At 42.4% G+C, this 13778-nt stretch overlaps 1 protein-coding gene across 4 annotated transcripts in view; it reads left to right on the plus strand.

The window, feature by feature from the left end:
* Nucleotides 1-13778, plus strand: part of TBC1D15 (TBC1 domain family member 15) — an 82016-nt gene that overhangs the window by 50044 nt on the left and 18194 nt on the right. For all 4 annotated transcript variants that reach the window (XM_054026620.1, XM_054026593.1, XM_054026602.1 and 1 more), the window contains 3 exons: nt 34-134; nt 7899-7998; nt 8463-8560. In XM_054026620.1, coding sequence (XP_053882595.1) covers nt 34-134; nt 7899-7998; nt 8463-8560 — 299 coding nt within the window. The remainder of the gene's footprint in view (nt 1-33; nt 135-7898; nt 7999-8462; nt 8561-13778) is intronic.

Below are 13778 nucleotides of genomic sequence, written 5' to 3' on the forward strand. Positions count from 1 at the left end.
AGATTAAGTTTAATTATTTCTTTTTTTTTTAAGGGTATGTTCAGGGAATGAGTGACTTGCTTTCTCCTGTCTTGTATGTCATGGAAAATGAAGTGGATGCCTTTTGGTGCTTTGTATCATACATGGATCAAATGGTAAAAACAAGATTTGTTTATTTCATAGTGTTCATGCAGCTTTCATTATCTGAATTTAGATGTAAAACTTTGTCATTTTATCTCTGTCTTCATGACTAGACTGGAAATTTTTGCACTATTTCCTCTATCTTTTGTGAAAAGAAGTGTTTAATATTTGCAAAGCCGAAAGAAACAGTTTAATATTGGTACATGTATGACTGCAGAATAGCTCAGAGGCATATTTGCCCAATAAATGGACTATGCCCATGTGAAGTAGAAAGCAACAGAGGGTCCTGTGGCACCTTTAAGACTAACAGAAGTATTGGGAGCATAAGCTTTCGTGGGTAAGAACCTCACTTCTTCAGGTGCAAGAAGCTGCATCTGAAGAAGAACCTCACTTCTTCAGATGCAGCTTCTTGCATCTGAAGTAGTGAGGTTCTTACCCACGAAAGCTTATGCTCCCAATACTTCTGTTAGTCTTAAAGGTGCCACAGGACCCTCTGTTGCTTTTTACAGATTCAGATTAACACGGCGCTACCCCTCTGATACATGTGAAGTAGGTGGCACTTGTTTATCTTCTCTTTTTAAAGATAGGAGGATCAAATGCCCATCATTGCCAGTCAGTCACTAGAGGTTTACAACATCTGTGGACTGATAAAAGTACACCACCACTATAACCTTTCAGCTTCCAAGTCGTATTACAATATGGCCAGCTTCTAACTGGTGGTCTGTTACCCCAAAGTGCTCTATATATTCATCAATGTGTGTATATATACTCTAGCAACAGACAAAAATTGGGAAGTCTCCTGTTTTCTCCCTTATAATTTCTTCTGTTTGTTTATATGTATAATAAACATGTTTGGTCCTTGATACAGCGTCTGATAGCTTTTGATGTTCTGGGAACACAAAGCTTCCAGAAAGCTTCCCCAGCTATGGGGAAATTCTCCTAATGTAAGAGGAGGTCTTGGGTGACAGAGCCAGCATAGCCTTCTCTAAGGACCCCTGTTTCTGCTCTGAGTGCAGCTGTGATCTCTGTACACCAGAACATAGCCCTTTGGGAGGGCTTGCAGCCCTGAAGCTATTCTTAGTTGGGCTGATGGCCAAAATAGCCCCTGGTGGGCACCAAGATAAAGCTACCATTCTTCTTCTTTGAATAGTGTCCCAATGGGTGCTCCACTATAGGTGTGTTTGCGTTCCCTGAGATGGGGTATGCCTGGTTCAGTCTGCTTTAAGAAGCGTCTCAGCTGCAAAGAATCCATCCTGATGACAGATGGGGAAAATCACATTGCCCAGAGGTGTGGATTATGCCAGCAGTTGAAACTGTGGTCCCGAAAAGATAGAGAACTGAGACTTAAACTTCTTCTAATGGAAGCAGCTCTCCAACTGCCTTCAGACCCATGTCAAGACTCAGGACGGTGGGAATCCTCACCACAGCCCTCTACAGCCAAGGAAGGTGAGCCTAAGAAGATGCCTATGAGCCACTCACACAAGGCTTTTAAAGAGAGAGCCGTGAGTCCCCATAGTGAGCCCTGAACCAGCCGAAAACCACCAGTTCGTTTGGTATCATCGGTACTGACAGTACCAAAGCCATCCAAATGCGGAACCCAGAGCTAACGTGGTACCGTCCCAGAAGAACACGTTAGGCTACCTAAGGAGACTTTATCAACAATTATTTCAGCGTTGGAACAGGGAGACTGGTACTCGGCCCTCTACCTCCAGGATACTTATTTCCATATTTCAATCATACCATCTCACAGACGATATCTCAAATTCACACTAGGGCAGGACCACTACCAGTGCAGAGAACTCCCTTTTGGCCTCTTGTTGGCTCCCACAGTATTCTCCAAGGTCCTCTCTGTAGTGGCAACCCACCTACGCTCCCAGGGGATCATGATCTACCCTTACCTGGACAATTGTCTCTTCAGGGCACACTCCTTTGACAAAGCTCAGCAGGTTACCCATACAAATTTGGATTTATTCAGAAAACTAGGCCTACAAATCAACGTACAAAAATAGACATTAACCCCAGTATAGAGTTTAGAATTCATAGGAGCCGATCTCGACTCTATGCAAGTGAGAGCGCTCCTTCTATAACACAGATTGCTCAGTTTCTACACGCGTATAGAGACAGTGCAAACCAGCCTTCAGATATTGGCCAGACATTGCCTTCAGCTTCTTATGAAATGCCTCCAGTCATGGTTCAGCTTGGTTTACAGACTGAACAAAGATAGCCTAAACAAACCACTATCTCTACCCATCAAGATAAAACAATCTTTGAATTGGTGGAAGAACCCAGCAAATGTCTGCATGGTGATGCCATTTGTGCAGCCTCCTCCTCCACCACTTCTCACCATCAACACATCCCTCATAGGGCGGGGTACACATCTCAGCGACCTCACAGTACAGGGTAAATGGTCACCCTCAGATTGTCTTCACATCTACCTCCTCGAGCTCAGAGCAGTCAGGAATGCACGTGTTTCCTGCCACTGATCAGAGGCATTTCCCCCCATCACAATGGACAACATAGCGTGCATGTACTACATAAATCATCAAGGGACTGCCAGATCGCCCTCCCTTTTTACGGAAGCACTAAAGCTGTGTTACCATATCAGCAGCCTACCTGCCAGGAATGCACAACACAACAGCAGCCGTCTCGGCCGCAAGGTCCCACACAGTGATACTCCCAGGGCCCGCCTTTCATCAAGGCGCCGGCCCAGGGCAACATACTGAAGAGGGCGCAGTTTGATAACCCCTTCTCTCCCCATGACCTGCCCTGTTGACCAAGAGCCAGCTGGGCTGAAGGAGGCAGGCAGGCAGCCAACTAGGGGAGAGAAACGCAGCACTGCAGAGGGCAGATCCAGGCTGCAGCTTGACTAGGCATTCAGCCAGGTAACTCTGCGGGTGAGAGCAGGGATGGGTGTCTAGGGCTCCCCACTCTTCTGGGACAGAGGGCCCCCTAGAAGCCATGCCTGGAGTGGGGCTGGGCTGGAAGAGGCTCCCAATCTGATCTCTTTGATGAGCGGTGGAAGTTGGGGGAGGGAAGAAGGAGGGGTGTGTGCCCCAGCAGCTTGCCTCTGTGTGTCCGGGTTGGAGTAGCCGCCCTGCTATATAGGTTGTGATGGGGGTAGACATGCACTATCGTCCTCTAAAAGCCCCACACTTGTCCAGGAAAGGGCTTGCTCTTCTCCAGCACTTCCCACAGATAGGGGAGTGCACACTTATGCTGCAGAGCACCATGCTAACCAGGACACTGCAGCCTGCTCCCATCCCTTCCCTGCAGAGAGGGGACACATGCGAGGGGGCATGTGCAGGGTCACATTCCCCTCTTCACCCGCCACCCAGTTTTCTACCAGGGTTTGCCTGCCAAGCCCCCCACCCCTGCCCGCTTGCTGGAGCCTGGGACCAGGAGAGGCAAACAAACAGCAGGTAGGGATCATCTCTGCTCCCCTGGCTCAGAAGCTTCACTCGCTTGGTCCCAGGAGCGGGCTGCCTCCCCTCAGGCAGGCAGGTGCACAGGAGATAAATGGGTGTGAGATCAGCTCCCCCATGTGCCTCTCCCCCCTCCATCTGAACAGGAGTGGGAATGGGCACCACAGTGGATAGGGGAGCAACATGCTGACTCACTGCACTGTGCCTTATCCCAGGGAGGTTCCCAACACAGTGGTTCTGTAGTTTAGTTTTAATGGCAGATCAGCAATAAAGTAGGTGGTGCCTTACTGCTGTGACCTCTTTGAAACCCATCTCCCTTTCTTTCAATCCTGATTGCCTATCCCCACCCTCAGGCTCTCTTATTTTAACTTTTTCCACTAGTTGTATTTATAAGTATACTGAAAGTCCTTGGAGCAGGGCCTTGTCGAAGCTGTTGGGGAAAGTGCTTTGCACATTTCTATACCACATCAAGAATAAAAAAACTCCTTTCTTTATTCTCATCTCATATCCTGCAAGCCTCCTTCATCCTCTGGAAGTTGCTGGGTTCCTGCTGTTAGTGTGAGGACAATGTGTGATTGTGACTTAAAGTTTCAGGCCCTTAAACTGGGAGATAACTCTAGTGGGGATAGGCTCTGCCCTCCATGCCTCCCTCCCGCCCCGCTTCTCAACCCTGCTGCTCTGGTGACTTACAAATAGGCTTGATAGAATGCATTTTTTATTTTATTACTGTACGTAATATCAGTTTATTTTTAAGCTTTTCTGTATGTTAATTTTTAATTTTCCACAGTTGTGGGAAATTATGGGGAAAGGTCAGATAATTTTTTTAATGTCAGTAGAAGTTGAGATTTGAAGATTTCAAGCTTTAAAGCTGTTAAAACACAAATAGAGAAACAAGGTGGGCGAGGTAATATCTTTGTTTGGACCAACTCTGGTAAAAGACAAGTTTTTGAGCTCCACAGACCTGGAGAAGAGCTCTGTGGGGTTTGGTTGGTGAAAAAGACAAGCTTTCAAAGTTGGGCCAATTAAATATATTACCTCACTGGCTTTGTGGCTCTCATATCTTGGTACCAACATGACTACAACAATACTGTAAAAACCAGTAAGTGTCAATATCACATGTCAAGATATGGAAAATCTAAAACCAGAAATAATTTGTTGATTTAACTATTCATTCAATAGTACATTAGTAACAATCCTAAATCAGAAGTTTATATTACTGAATTTTTACTCTAACAAGTTCTCATGCAGCATTTTTCTTGCTTTCCCTATCTGTAAATGTCAGTTATTACTAATGGAAATATTCTTAGGTGTGTGTGTGTGTGTGTGTGTGTGTGTGTGTGTGTGTTGAAATCAACAGCTAATTTCTAAATTATCTGCAAAAAAACCCTAGAGTTTTCAGGTGCCTAAGTATCCCCTGGAATCACGGTTAAAGCTGTCTTTTCCCCCCCAAATCTGAAATGATGCCCTGGCGAGCCAGGAGTGGCCAGAGGGCTGCAGGAGTGCCATGGGCTCTGGCAAGATGCAGCCCCCTATGTGACAGCACGAAGCCTGCCTGAAGCACCAGGCACCAACAGCCACAGCATCACCGCAGAAGTAAGGGTGGCATTACACCATATACCATGCCACCCTTACATCTGCGCTGCTGCTGGCGGTGGCATTGCCTTCAGAGCTGGGCACCTTTCCAGCACCTGCCGGTATCAGGCTGCCCTGCCAGTGCTTAATTTGTGCCAGGGCTAAGCTCTGGCATCTCTTTCAACACTAGGGGAGGCAGTGGAGCCCAGAGGTGATGGGGGGATGGGGGAAGCCCAGCGAGCCCATGGGGGCCAAGAGTAATGGGGGGCGCCAAAATACGAGTTCGCTCAGGGTGCCATTTCCTCTAAGGCCAGCCCTGGATACTCCACAACGTACTCCAGTAATGGGGTCATACCAATAATAGACTTGTTCACCACTAACCAGAGCAAGAAACGCTCGCAGTACTGCTCCAGAGCAAGCCTCGGACAGTACTCTTTGAGGGATGCTCTTCTCCTCTCATGGAATGAAGGCATTCTTTACACCATCCCGTTTCCTCTCTTGCTGAAAGTCCTGTTGAAAATAAAGAGAAAAAGAGCAAATGTCATAGTGATTGCTCCTACCTACCCAAGAGAGATGTGGTGCCCTTAACGGTCGCAACTGGCAATGTGTCCGATCGCTCTTCAACCCACTCCTTACCTTCTCTCGCAGAACAAAGGCTGCAGTCTCCGTCCGTACTACGGCTCAAAGCCTGGCTTCTTTATGCTGGAACCATGTAGAGATATCCTGCTCTGAGGAGTTACAGGAAGTGTTATCACACAGCAGGAAAGTGACTACCTGCCGTACTTACCTACAAAAGTGGGCCAGATTTCAGATGTGGTGCCATCCTAGAGGAATTACCCAACATCGACTACTCTACCACTAGTCTTAGACTATTTACTGACTCTTAAGAAATCAGGAGTCTCTATTAGTTCACTAAAGGTACACTTGGCGGCAGTAGCAACTTTTCATCAACAGATAGAAGGGTACTCAGTTTTCTCACACCCAACTACAAAGAGGTTCCTTAAAGGCATAACAAACCTCTTTCTCCAACCAGACATTCTACCCCACCATGGGACTTTAGTATTAAAAGGGTTGACCAGATTGCTCTTCAAACCTATGGCCGCTTGTTCAGTAACGCACCTTTCAATGAACACGGCCTTTCTAGTCACCATCACCTCAGCGAGTAGGATAGGGGAGATAGTGGCTTTATGGCGCAACCCTTTACAGTGTTCTTTCCTGACAGTCATGCTCCAACCACGCCCAAAGTTCACCTCAAGGTGACTTCCACCTTTCACATGAATCAACACATTCATCTCCCTACCTTTTATCCTAAACCTCACCAGGGTAATAGAGAAACCATTCTACACACACTTGACATAAGGAGAACCTTGGCTTTCTATTTGGACAGGACAGAGGCCTTTAGGAAATCTCATAAGCTCTTCCTCTCCATTGCGGATAGGTCTAAAGGCATTGTGATTTTAGCCCAGAGACTATCTGAATGTGTCTCGAACTGCATCAAACTCTGTTATCAGGCTTGCAATTTAGTACCTCCATCTACAATCCATAAACACCCTACAAGATCGGTTTCCTCCTCAGTCACCTTCTTCAAGCATGTCCCTATCCTGGAAATCTGCAGAGCAGCTACATGAGCATCTGCACACACCTTTGCAAAACATTATGCCATCATGGGGGACTCTGATGCCGATGCTAAATTCAGCTATGCAGTATTATCATTCATAGCAAACTCGACTCCGAAGCCCCAGCTTCCCATTTGGGATACTGGTTGGGAGTCACCTTCAGTGAGGCACTCCTAGGAACAATACTTGAAGAAGAAGAGGAAGTTACTCATCTTGTGCTGTAACAATGCTTCTTTGAGATGCGTGTCCCTATGGGTCCTCCACGACCCACTCTCCTCCCCTCTACTTTGGAGTTCTCATTATTGACTCTGTGGGTAGAGAAGAAACTGAGGAGGGTTCGCCTGCGCAATGCTGGTTAGCCTCATGGCAGAGCATGGGGGTGCACAGCCCATCTGTGGACCGAACAGACACTGCTACCAAAGTTCAACTATCAGCAGTGCAGGGATGCAAACATACCTAGTGTGGAACACCCATCTTGAAGAACCATCATTACTGCACAAGGTGAGTAAATTCCTCTTCTGTCCTGCTGGATTGGGCACAGCAGTGATGGAATTGAGGGTCTGGTCCATAAAGAATGACTGTTATTGCATATATGATATACTGCAAAAATGAATTTTTTACATGCCCCAGCTCTTGTAGGGTAATATAATTTTTACAGTTTTTATTAATTTAAACAAGTGCTCATTTCCAAGAACAACTTTGTATATGGGATGTTGTGAAACACAAATACAATGGTTTAGAATAAAATACTCTCAGTTGTCCTCTGATAATATTTTAATAATTTTCTCTAGTCTGTCTATTCCTGCCTACAACTTTCTAGCTCCAATTTGGAGGCAGATGAATTTATTCACTCCAAATCTTGTATCCAAGTTGCAGTGTAAGTATGATTATGGAAGATTAAGTACAAATATCCCTGAGCCAGAGACACAGTTCATTGTTTATTGCGTTAAGCTTCCAATTGAAGGCAAAAATTTACCCGAACTTGGCTCCATCCTTTTAAACGCTTAGTATGTGAAACAGTTAAAGGGTCCGACCTTCTGTTACCAGGACAATGAATTTAACTTGCATGTAAACTAATAATATTTTTGTGGTTTATAACAGTATTTGACCTAGTGAACTATTTACCAGTATCAATACCTGACAGAGTGCTAAATTATTTCCCATCAAGCACGAGAACTTTGAGGAACAAATGCAGGGTATGAAGACACAGCTAATTCAACTGAGTACTTTGCTTCGCTTGCTAGACAGTGGATTTTGCAGTTACTTAGGTATGTGTAATAACTCAAACAACTTTTTACTTTTAGAGAGAGATATGCATAGACATTCTAACGGGCCCTTACACACTTTTCCAACATGAATCTGTTACATTATTAATGTAGGACTGCCGCATACTAATAATTTGGCTTTAGTACAATGCCTTTGAAAGAAAAGAAACTTACTGTTTTATTTCTCTGAGCCCTAGAGTGCAGAGTCCTTAATGTATCACTAGGTATGCTGTTGTCCTAAATGAACAATAAATATTCAAATTAAAAACATTTAATAGGTTTTTTTAATTGGTTTCCATGGATAGCAAAATATAACAGAACTATGTCATGCCATTGATATTTAAGCAGTACTTCTCACTGATTTTATTGGAGACTTAGTTTTACAAATTGATGGCAGGATAACAGTCCTATAAGATGCATATTTTCTTTGTTTGATATTCATAAGAAATGTGACATTCTTTTCCTAGAATCTCAAGACTCTGGATACCTTTATTTTTGCTTCCGATGGCTTCTGATCCGATTTAAAAGAGAATTTAGCTTTCAAGATATTCTTCGATTATGGGAGGTAAGAACATAGTTATTTATGGAAGATGTTTGAAAGCAAAATCAAAGGCAGTGTAGTAAAACAATGGGATAAATCTGACATGATGGGGACAAACTAGTACAGCTTTTGTAGATAAATTGTGCCTCTCTAACCTATAAGAAGACTTTTAAAGTTACTGTAATATTGGAGTGATATGATGGATATAATTTACTTGGTTTTTCAAAAAGTATTTGACGAGATCCATCAGAAAAGACCCTTAAGGAAAATAACCACCGATGCTCTGGTAATGCTCAGGTCAGGGTTGAAAAACTGGTTAGGTTATAGGAAACAGCCAAAATAAATGGCTGCGTCTCAGAAAGGTGAAAAGTCTATTGGGGCATTCCCAGGATTGGTACTGGGGTTAAACATGTTCCATCTTTTTATAAATGACATGTCTGATGAAGTGAATAGTGAGACAAGGAAACTTCTTTCAACACAAAACTAACTAATCCACTAATCCAAGTGGAGGGGGTTGTAAAATACTGTTGGGGGATCTAATCAGTCTGGGTAATTGGGCTGCACAATGCCAGAAATATGTACATTAATATAAGACAATGCTTACTGGAAAAATGGAAATACTGATGGACTCTGAGTGAGTAGGATACTATTGTGGGCTGAGTTGGTCTAGGAATTATCCTGATGATGCCAATTAAACAAATTAAAATCTTGAATATAATTTTTAAAAGTGAGAAATACAAAATAAAATACAACACCACATTAAATGTTAGCATGATCTTACCCCAAATATATAATCAACTTACTTCAAAAAGGGAATAGTAGATAATAGAAAAGGTCCAGACTGTATAAACAAAATAGCTCAATTAATGGCACAAAGCAGAAGGGTGGGCAATAGAAAGATATTAAATAAAACTGAATAATTGGCCTGAAACAGAAAAAAAATGGAGACAGCCAGATTGAGGTATATACAATTATTATTACAATAAAAACTGATTTGACACTTTTTTTATTCACTTTATCCCATAAATGAAAAAGGGGTCATTCAAAAAAATGGAAGGGCAGTAAATTTAAAACTGCAAAGAGGAAATAATTTTTAGCCAATGTAAAGTCAGCCTATGGAGTTTTCTGCCTTAAGAGGTTATTGAGGCAAATAATTCATCAGAATTTCAAAGGATTAGATAACTTTATAAATAACATTTACTAATGAACCACAATTCACAAATACAAAAGAATTTAGCCTATTATTTCATGGCATAAGGTGATCACAAAAGAGGAGTTTGGAAGTAGTTTTTTCCACCCTCTTTCCTTTTCCCTTCCCAATGGTGTAACACTATACGCTGGCAATTTTATGTTTTTTTGAGGTTCCTCACCCCACCATTTTTGAAGCTTCTGCTGAGCAAGTTACCAGACAGTGGACCAATACACTGTTCTGATGTAGCAGTTTTACATTGTTTGTGTCTCTCATATTTGGTGGGGTTTTTTTTTAATATCCTCAATAACATCTTCATTAAGTTTTGTGCTATGAGCACAGTACAGCACTGCTATCGTTTTCTTTCAGTGTGTTGTACTGTGCACAAAGAGGCTGTAAGATCAGACCCTCAAAATTTAATCGGGAGAAATCTAGTTCAGGATAACGCCATTTTGAGCACTGTTGATTCCGAATGAACTATATAAACGTACAGATATTTCTAAAAAGTCTATAGAGGAATCTGAAACTCGGTAATACTAATTATTGGTTTGACATTTTATGTCAGTTTTGTATAACCTCTCTATATCATATCTAAATATTAAGTGTGTGTGTGTGTGTAGACAGACACTTTAATTTTCTGTACTGATTGTTTTTTGCTATTCTAAACCCTTTCAACTAATGAATAAAGACATCTAAGATATTGGTGGAATCCTACTAAAATAATGTGTTGGGTCCTTCTAGTGCATCTTAAAAAATGTAGTACAAACCTTATTTTTCAGTTTTATTACCAGGAGAAGCAGAGCTAAAAATCACATGCTTAGTTTGCTTTTTAAAATGTTCAAAAACCCATTTAATATCTAATCAAGTTGTGGCATTTATGCCAACATTTCCTCCATCTGAAGATTACTGCCTTTCTTTTAGAAAGTTAGAGCCTGATTCGCCACTACATCACTCCAGTTTTATAGCCAGGCCATTCTACTGATACAAGAATAGTGTGCTGTCAAATGTACATTGTAAACAGGAAAAATACTCCATTTCTTAAGTCAAACTTCTTTCAGATACAGTAAAAGTAGGGGTTACTTGTCTACAGTAAATGCAATATTTTCAGACAGAAGTGTGATTTAGCAGAGTTGGACCATTCCACTGTTACGTCATGGGTATTTGCAATATGTCCTAAACACATGTAAGGGCTTTATTCACCACTGTGTTTAAACCCATTTTATGCTGGTGCAACTCAAATGACATAAGACTTGAATGACAGTGGTGAACTAGGACTTTTGTGTTAGTACTTATTACAAATATTCATACCTAGTGAGGTAGCAGTGGACATAAGTAACCCCTAAGATGACTGTATCTGAAAAGTCAGAAGGTGGGGGGAAGCCTTGTTCTCAATTTTTTTGAGATTGTTCATTTTGATAGCACTTGTATATGCTCAGTTTAATTTTTGTTAGTTGGTTTCACTTCCTTTCGCATCCGCTAGTATGTAACATTACTGTCATGCACTCCCCTGGAGGAGCTCATGTGTAATACCCTTCTCGATACTTTGTGAAAGACTTATCAGAAACAACAACAGGAAGTCTGGAACAGAAGCAACAGTTAGCAGCTGTGTACATGGATAGGATAGGGATAAGCCCCAGCACATTCATTTGCTCTCTTAGCCTTAAAAAGAAGAACAGGAGTACTTGTGGCACCTTAGAGACTAACAAATTTATTAGAGCATAAGCTTTCGTGGACTACAGCCCACTTCTTCGGATGCATATAGAATGGAACATATAATGAGGAGATATATATACACACATACAGAGAGCATAAACAGGTGGGAGTTGTCTTACTAACTCTGAGAGGCCAATTAATTAAGAGAAAAAGAAAAAAAAAAAAAAAAAAAAAAAAAAAAACTTTTGAAGTGATAATCAAGCTAGCCGAGTACAGACAGTGTGATAAGAAGTGTGAGAGTACTTACAAGGGGAGATAGTCAACGTTTGTAATGGCTCAGCCATTCCCAGTCCTTATTCAAACCGGAGTTGATTGTGTCTAGTTTGCATATCAATTCTAGCTCTGCAGTCTCTCTTTGGAGTCTGTTTTTGAAGTTTTTCTGTTGTAATATAGCCACCCGCAGGTCTGTCACTGAATGACCAGACAGGTTAAAGTGTTCTCCCACTGGTTTTTGAGTATTTTGATTCCTGATGTCAGATTTGTGTCCATTAATTCTTTTGCGTAGAGACTGTCCGGTTTGGCCAATGTACATGGCAGAGGGGCATTGCTGGCACATGATGGCATAGATCACATTGGTAGATGTGCAGGTGAACGAGCCCCTGATGGTATGGCTGATGTGATTAGGTCCTATGATGATGTCACTTGAATAGATATGTGGACAGAGTTGGCATCGGGGTTTGTTACAAGGATAGGTTCCTGGGTTAGTGGTTTTGTTCAGTGATGTGTGGTTGCTGGTGAGTATTTGCTTTAGGTTGGGGGGTTGTCTGTAAGCGAGGACAGGTCTGTCTCCCAAGATCTGTGAGAGTAAAGGATCATCTTTCAGGATAGGTTGTAGATCTCTGATGATGCGCTGGAGAGGTTTTAGTTGGGGGCTGAAGGTGACAGCTAGTGGTGTTCTGTTATTTTCTTTGTTGGGCCTGTCTTGTAGGAGGTGACTTCTGGGTACTCGTCTGGCTCTGTCAATCTGTTTTTTCACTTCAGCAGGTGGGTATTGTAGTTTTAAGAATGCTTGATAGAGATCTTGTAGGTGCTTGTCTCTATCCGAGGGATTGGAGCAAATGCGGTTATATCTTAGAGCTTGGCTGTAGACAATGGATCGTCTGGTGTGTCCTGGATGGAAGCTGGAGGCATGTAGGTAAGTGTAGCGGTCAGTAGGTTTCCGGTATAGGGTGGTATTGATGTGACCATCGCTTATTAGCACAGTAGTGTCCAGGAAATGGACCGCTTGTGTGGATTGATCTAGGCTGAGGTTGATGGTGGGATGGAAATTATTGAAATCATGGTGAAATTCCTCAAGGGCTTCTTTTCCATGGGTCCAGATGATGAAGATGTCATCAATGTAGCGCAAGTAGAGTAGGGGCGTTAGGGGACGAGAGCTAAGGAAGCGTTGTTCTAAGTCAGCCATAAAAATGTTGGCATATTGTGGGGCCATGCGGGTACCCATAGCAGTGCCGCTGACTTGAAGGTATATATTGTCCCCAAATGTGAAATAGTTGTGGGTGAGGACAAAATCACAAAGTTCAGCCACCAGGTTAGCTGTGACATTATCAGGGATACTGTTCCTGATAGCTTGTAGTCCATCTTTGTGTGGAATATTGGTGTAGAGGGCTTCTACGTCCATAGTGGCCAGGATGGTGTTTTCTGGAAGATCACCGATGGATTGTAAAAAAGTGGGAGAACACTTTAACCTGTCTGGTCATTCAGTGACAGACCTGCGGGTGGCTATATTACAACAGAAAAACTTCAAAAACAGACTCCAAAGAGAGACTGCAGAGCTAGAATTGATATGCAAACTAGACACAATCAACTCCGGTTTGAATAAGGACTGGGAATGGCTGAGCCATTACAAACGTTGACTATCTCCCCTTGTAAGTACCCTCACACTTCTTATCACACTGTCTGTACTCGGCTAGCTTGATTATCACTTCAAAAGTTTTTTTTCTTTTTCTCTTAATTAATTGGCCTCTCAGAGTTAGTAAGACAACTCCCACCTGTTTATGCTCTCTGTATGTGTGTATATATATCTCCTCATTATATGTTCCATTCTATATGCATCCGAAGAAGTGGGCTGTAGTCCACGAAAGCTTATGCTCTAATAAATTTGTTAGTCTCTAAGGTGCCACAAGTACTCCTGTTCTTCTTTTTGCGGATACAGACTAACACGGCTGTTACTCTGAAACTTCTCTTAGCCTTATTCTGTTCCTAGTAAAATTGCTGGATATCAACAATACTTCCATGGTAGTTGGCCCTATAAGATTTTAACAGGGAGCAGAAAAATTGTTATAAAAACTTCTTCTTTAAAATATATTTTTAAAATTCAATATATCTGGTTTAAAGGGG

Source organism: Malaclemys terrapin, chromosome 1, assembly GCF_027887155.1.
Source record: "Malaclemys terrapin pileata isolate rMalTer1 chromosome 1, rMalTer1.hap1, whole genome shotgun sequence".
NCBI classification, from domain to species: Eukaryota; Metazoa; Chordata; order Testudines; family Emydidae; genus Malaclemys; species Malaclemys terrapin.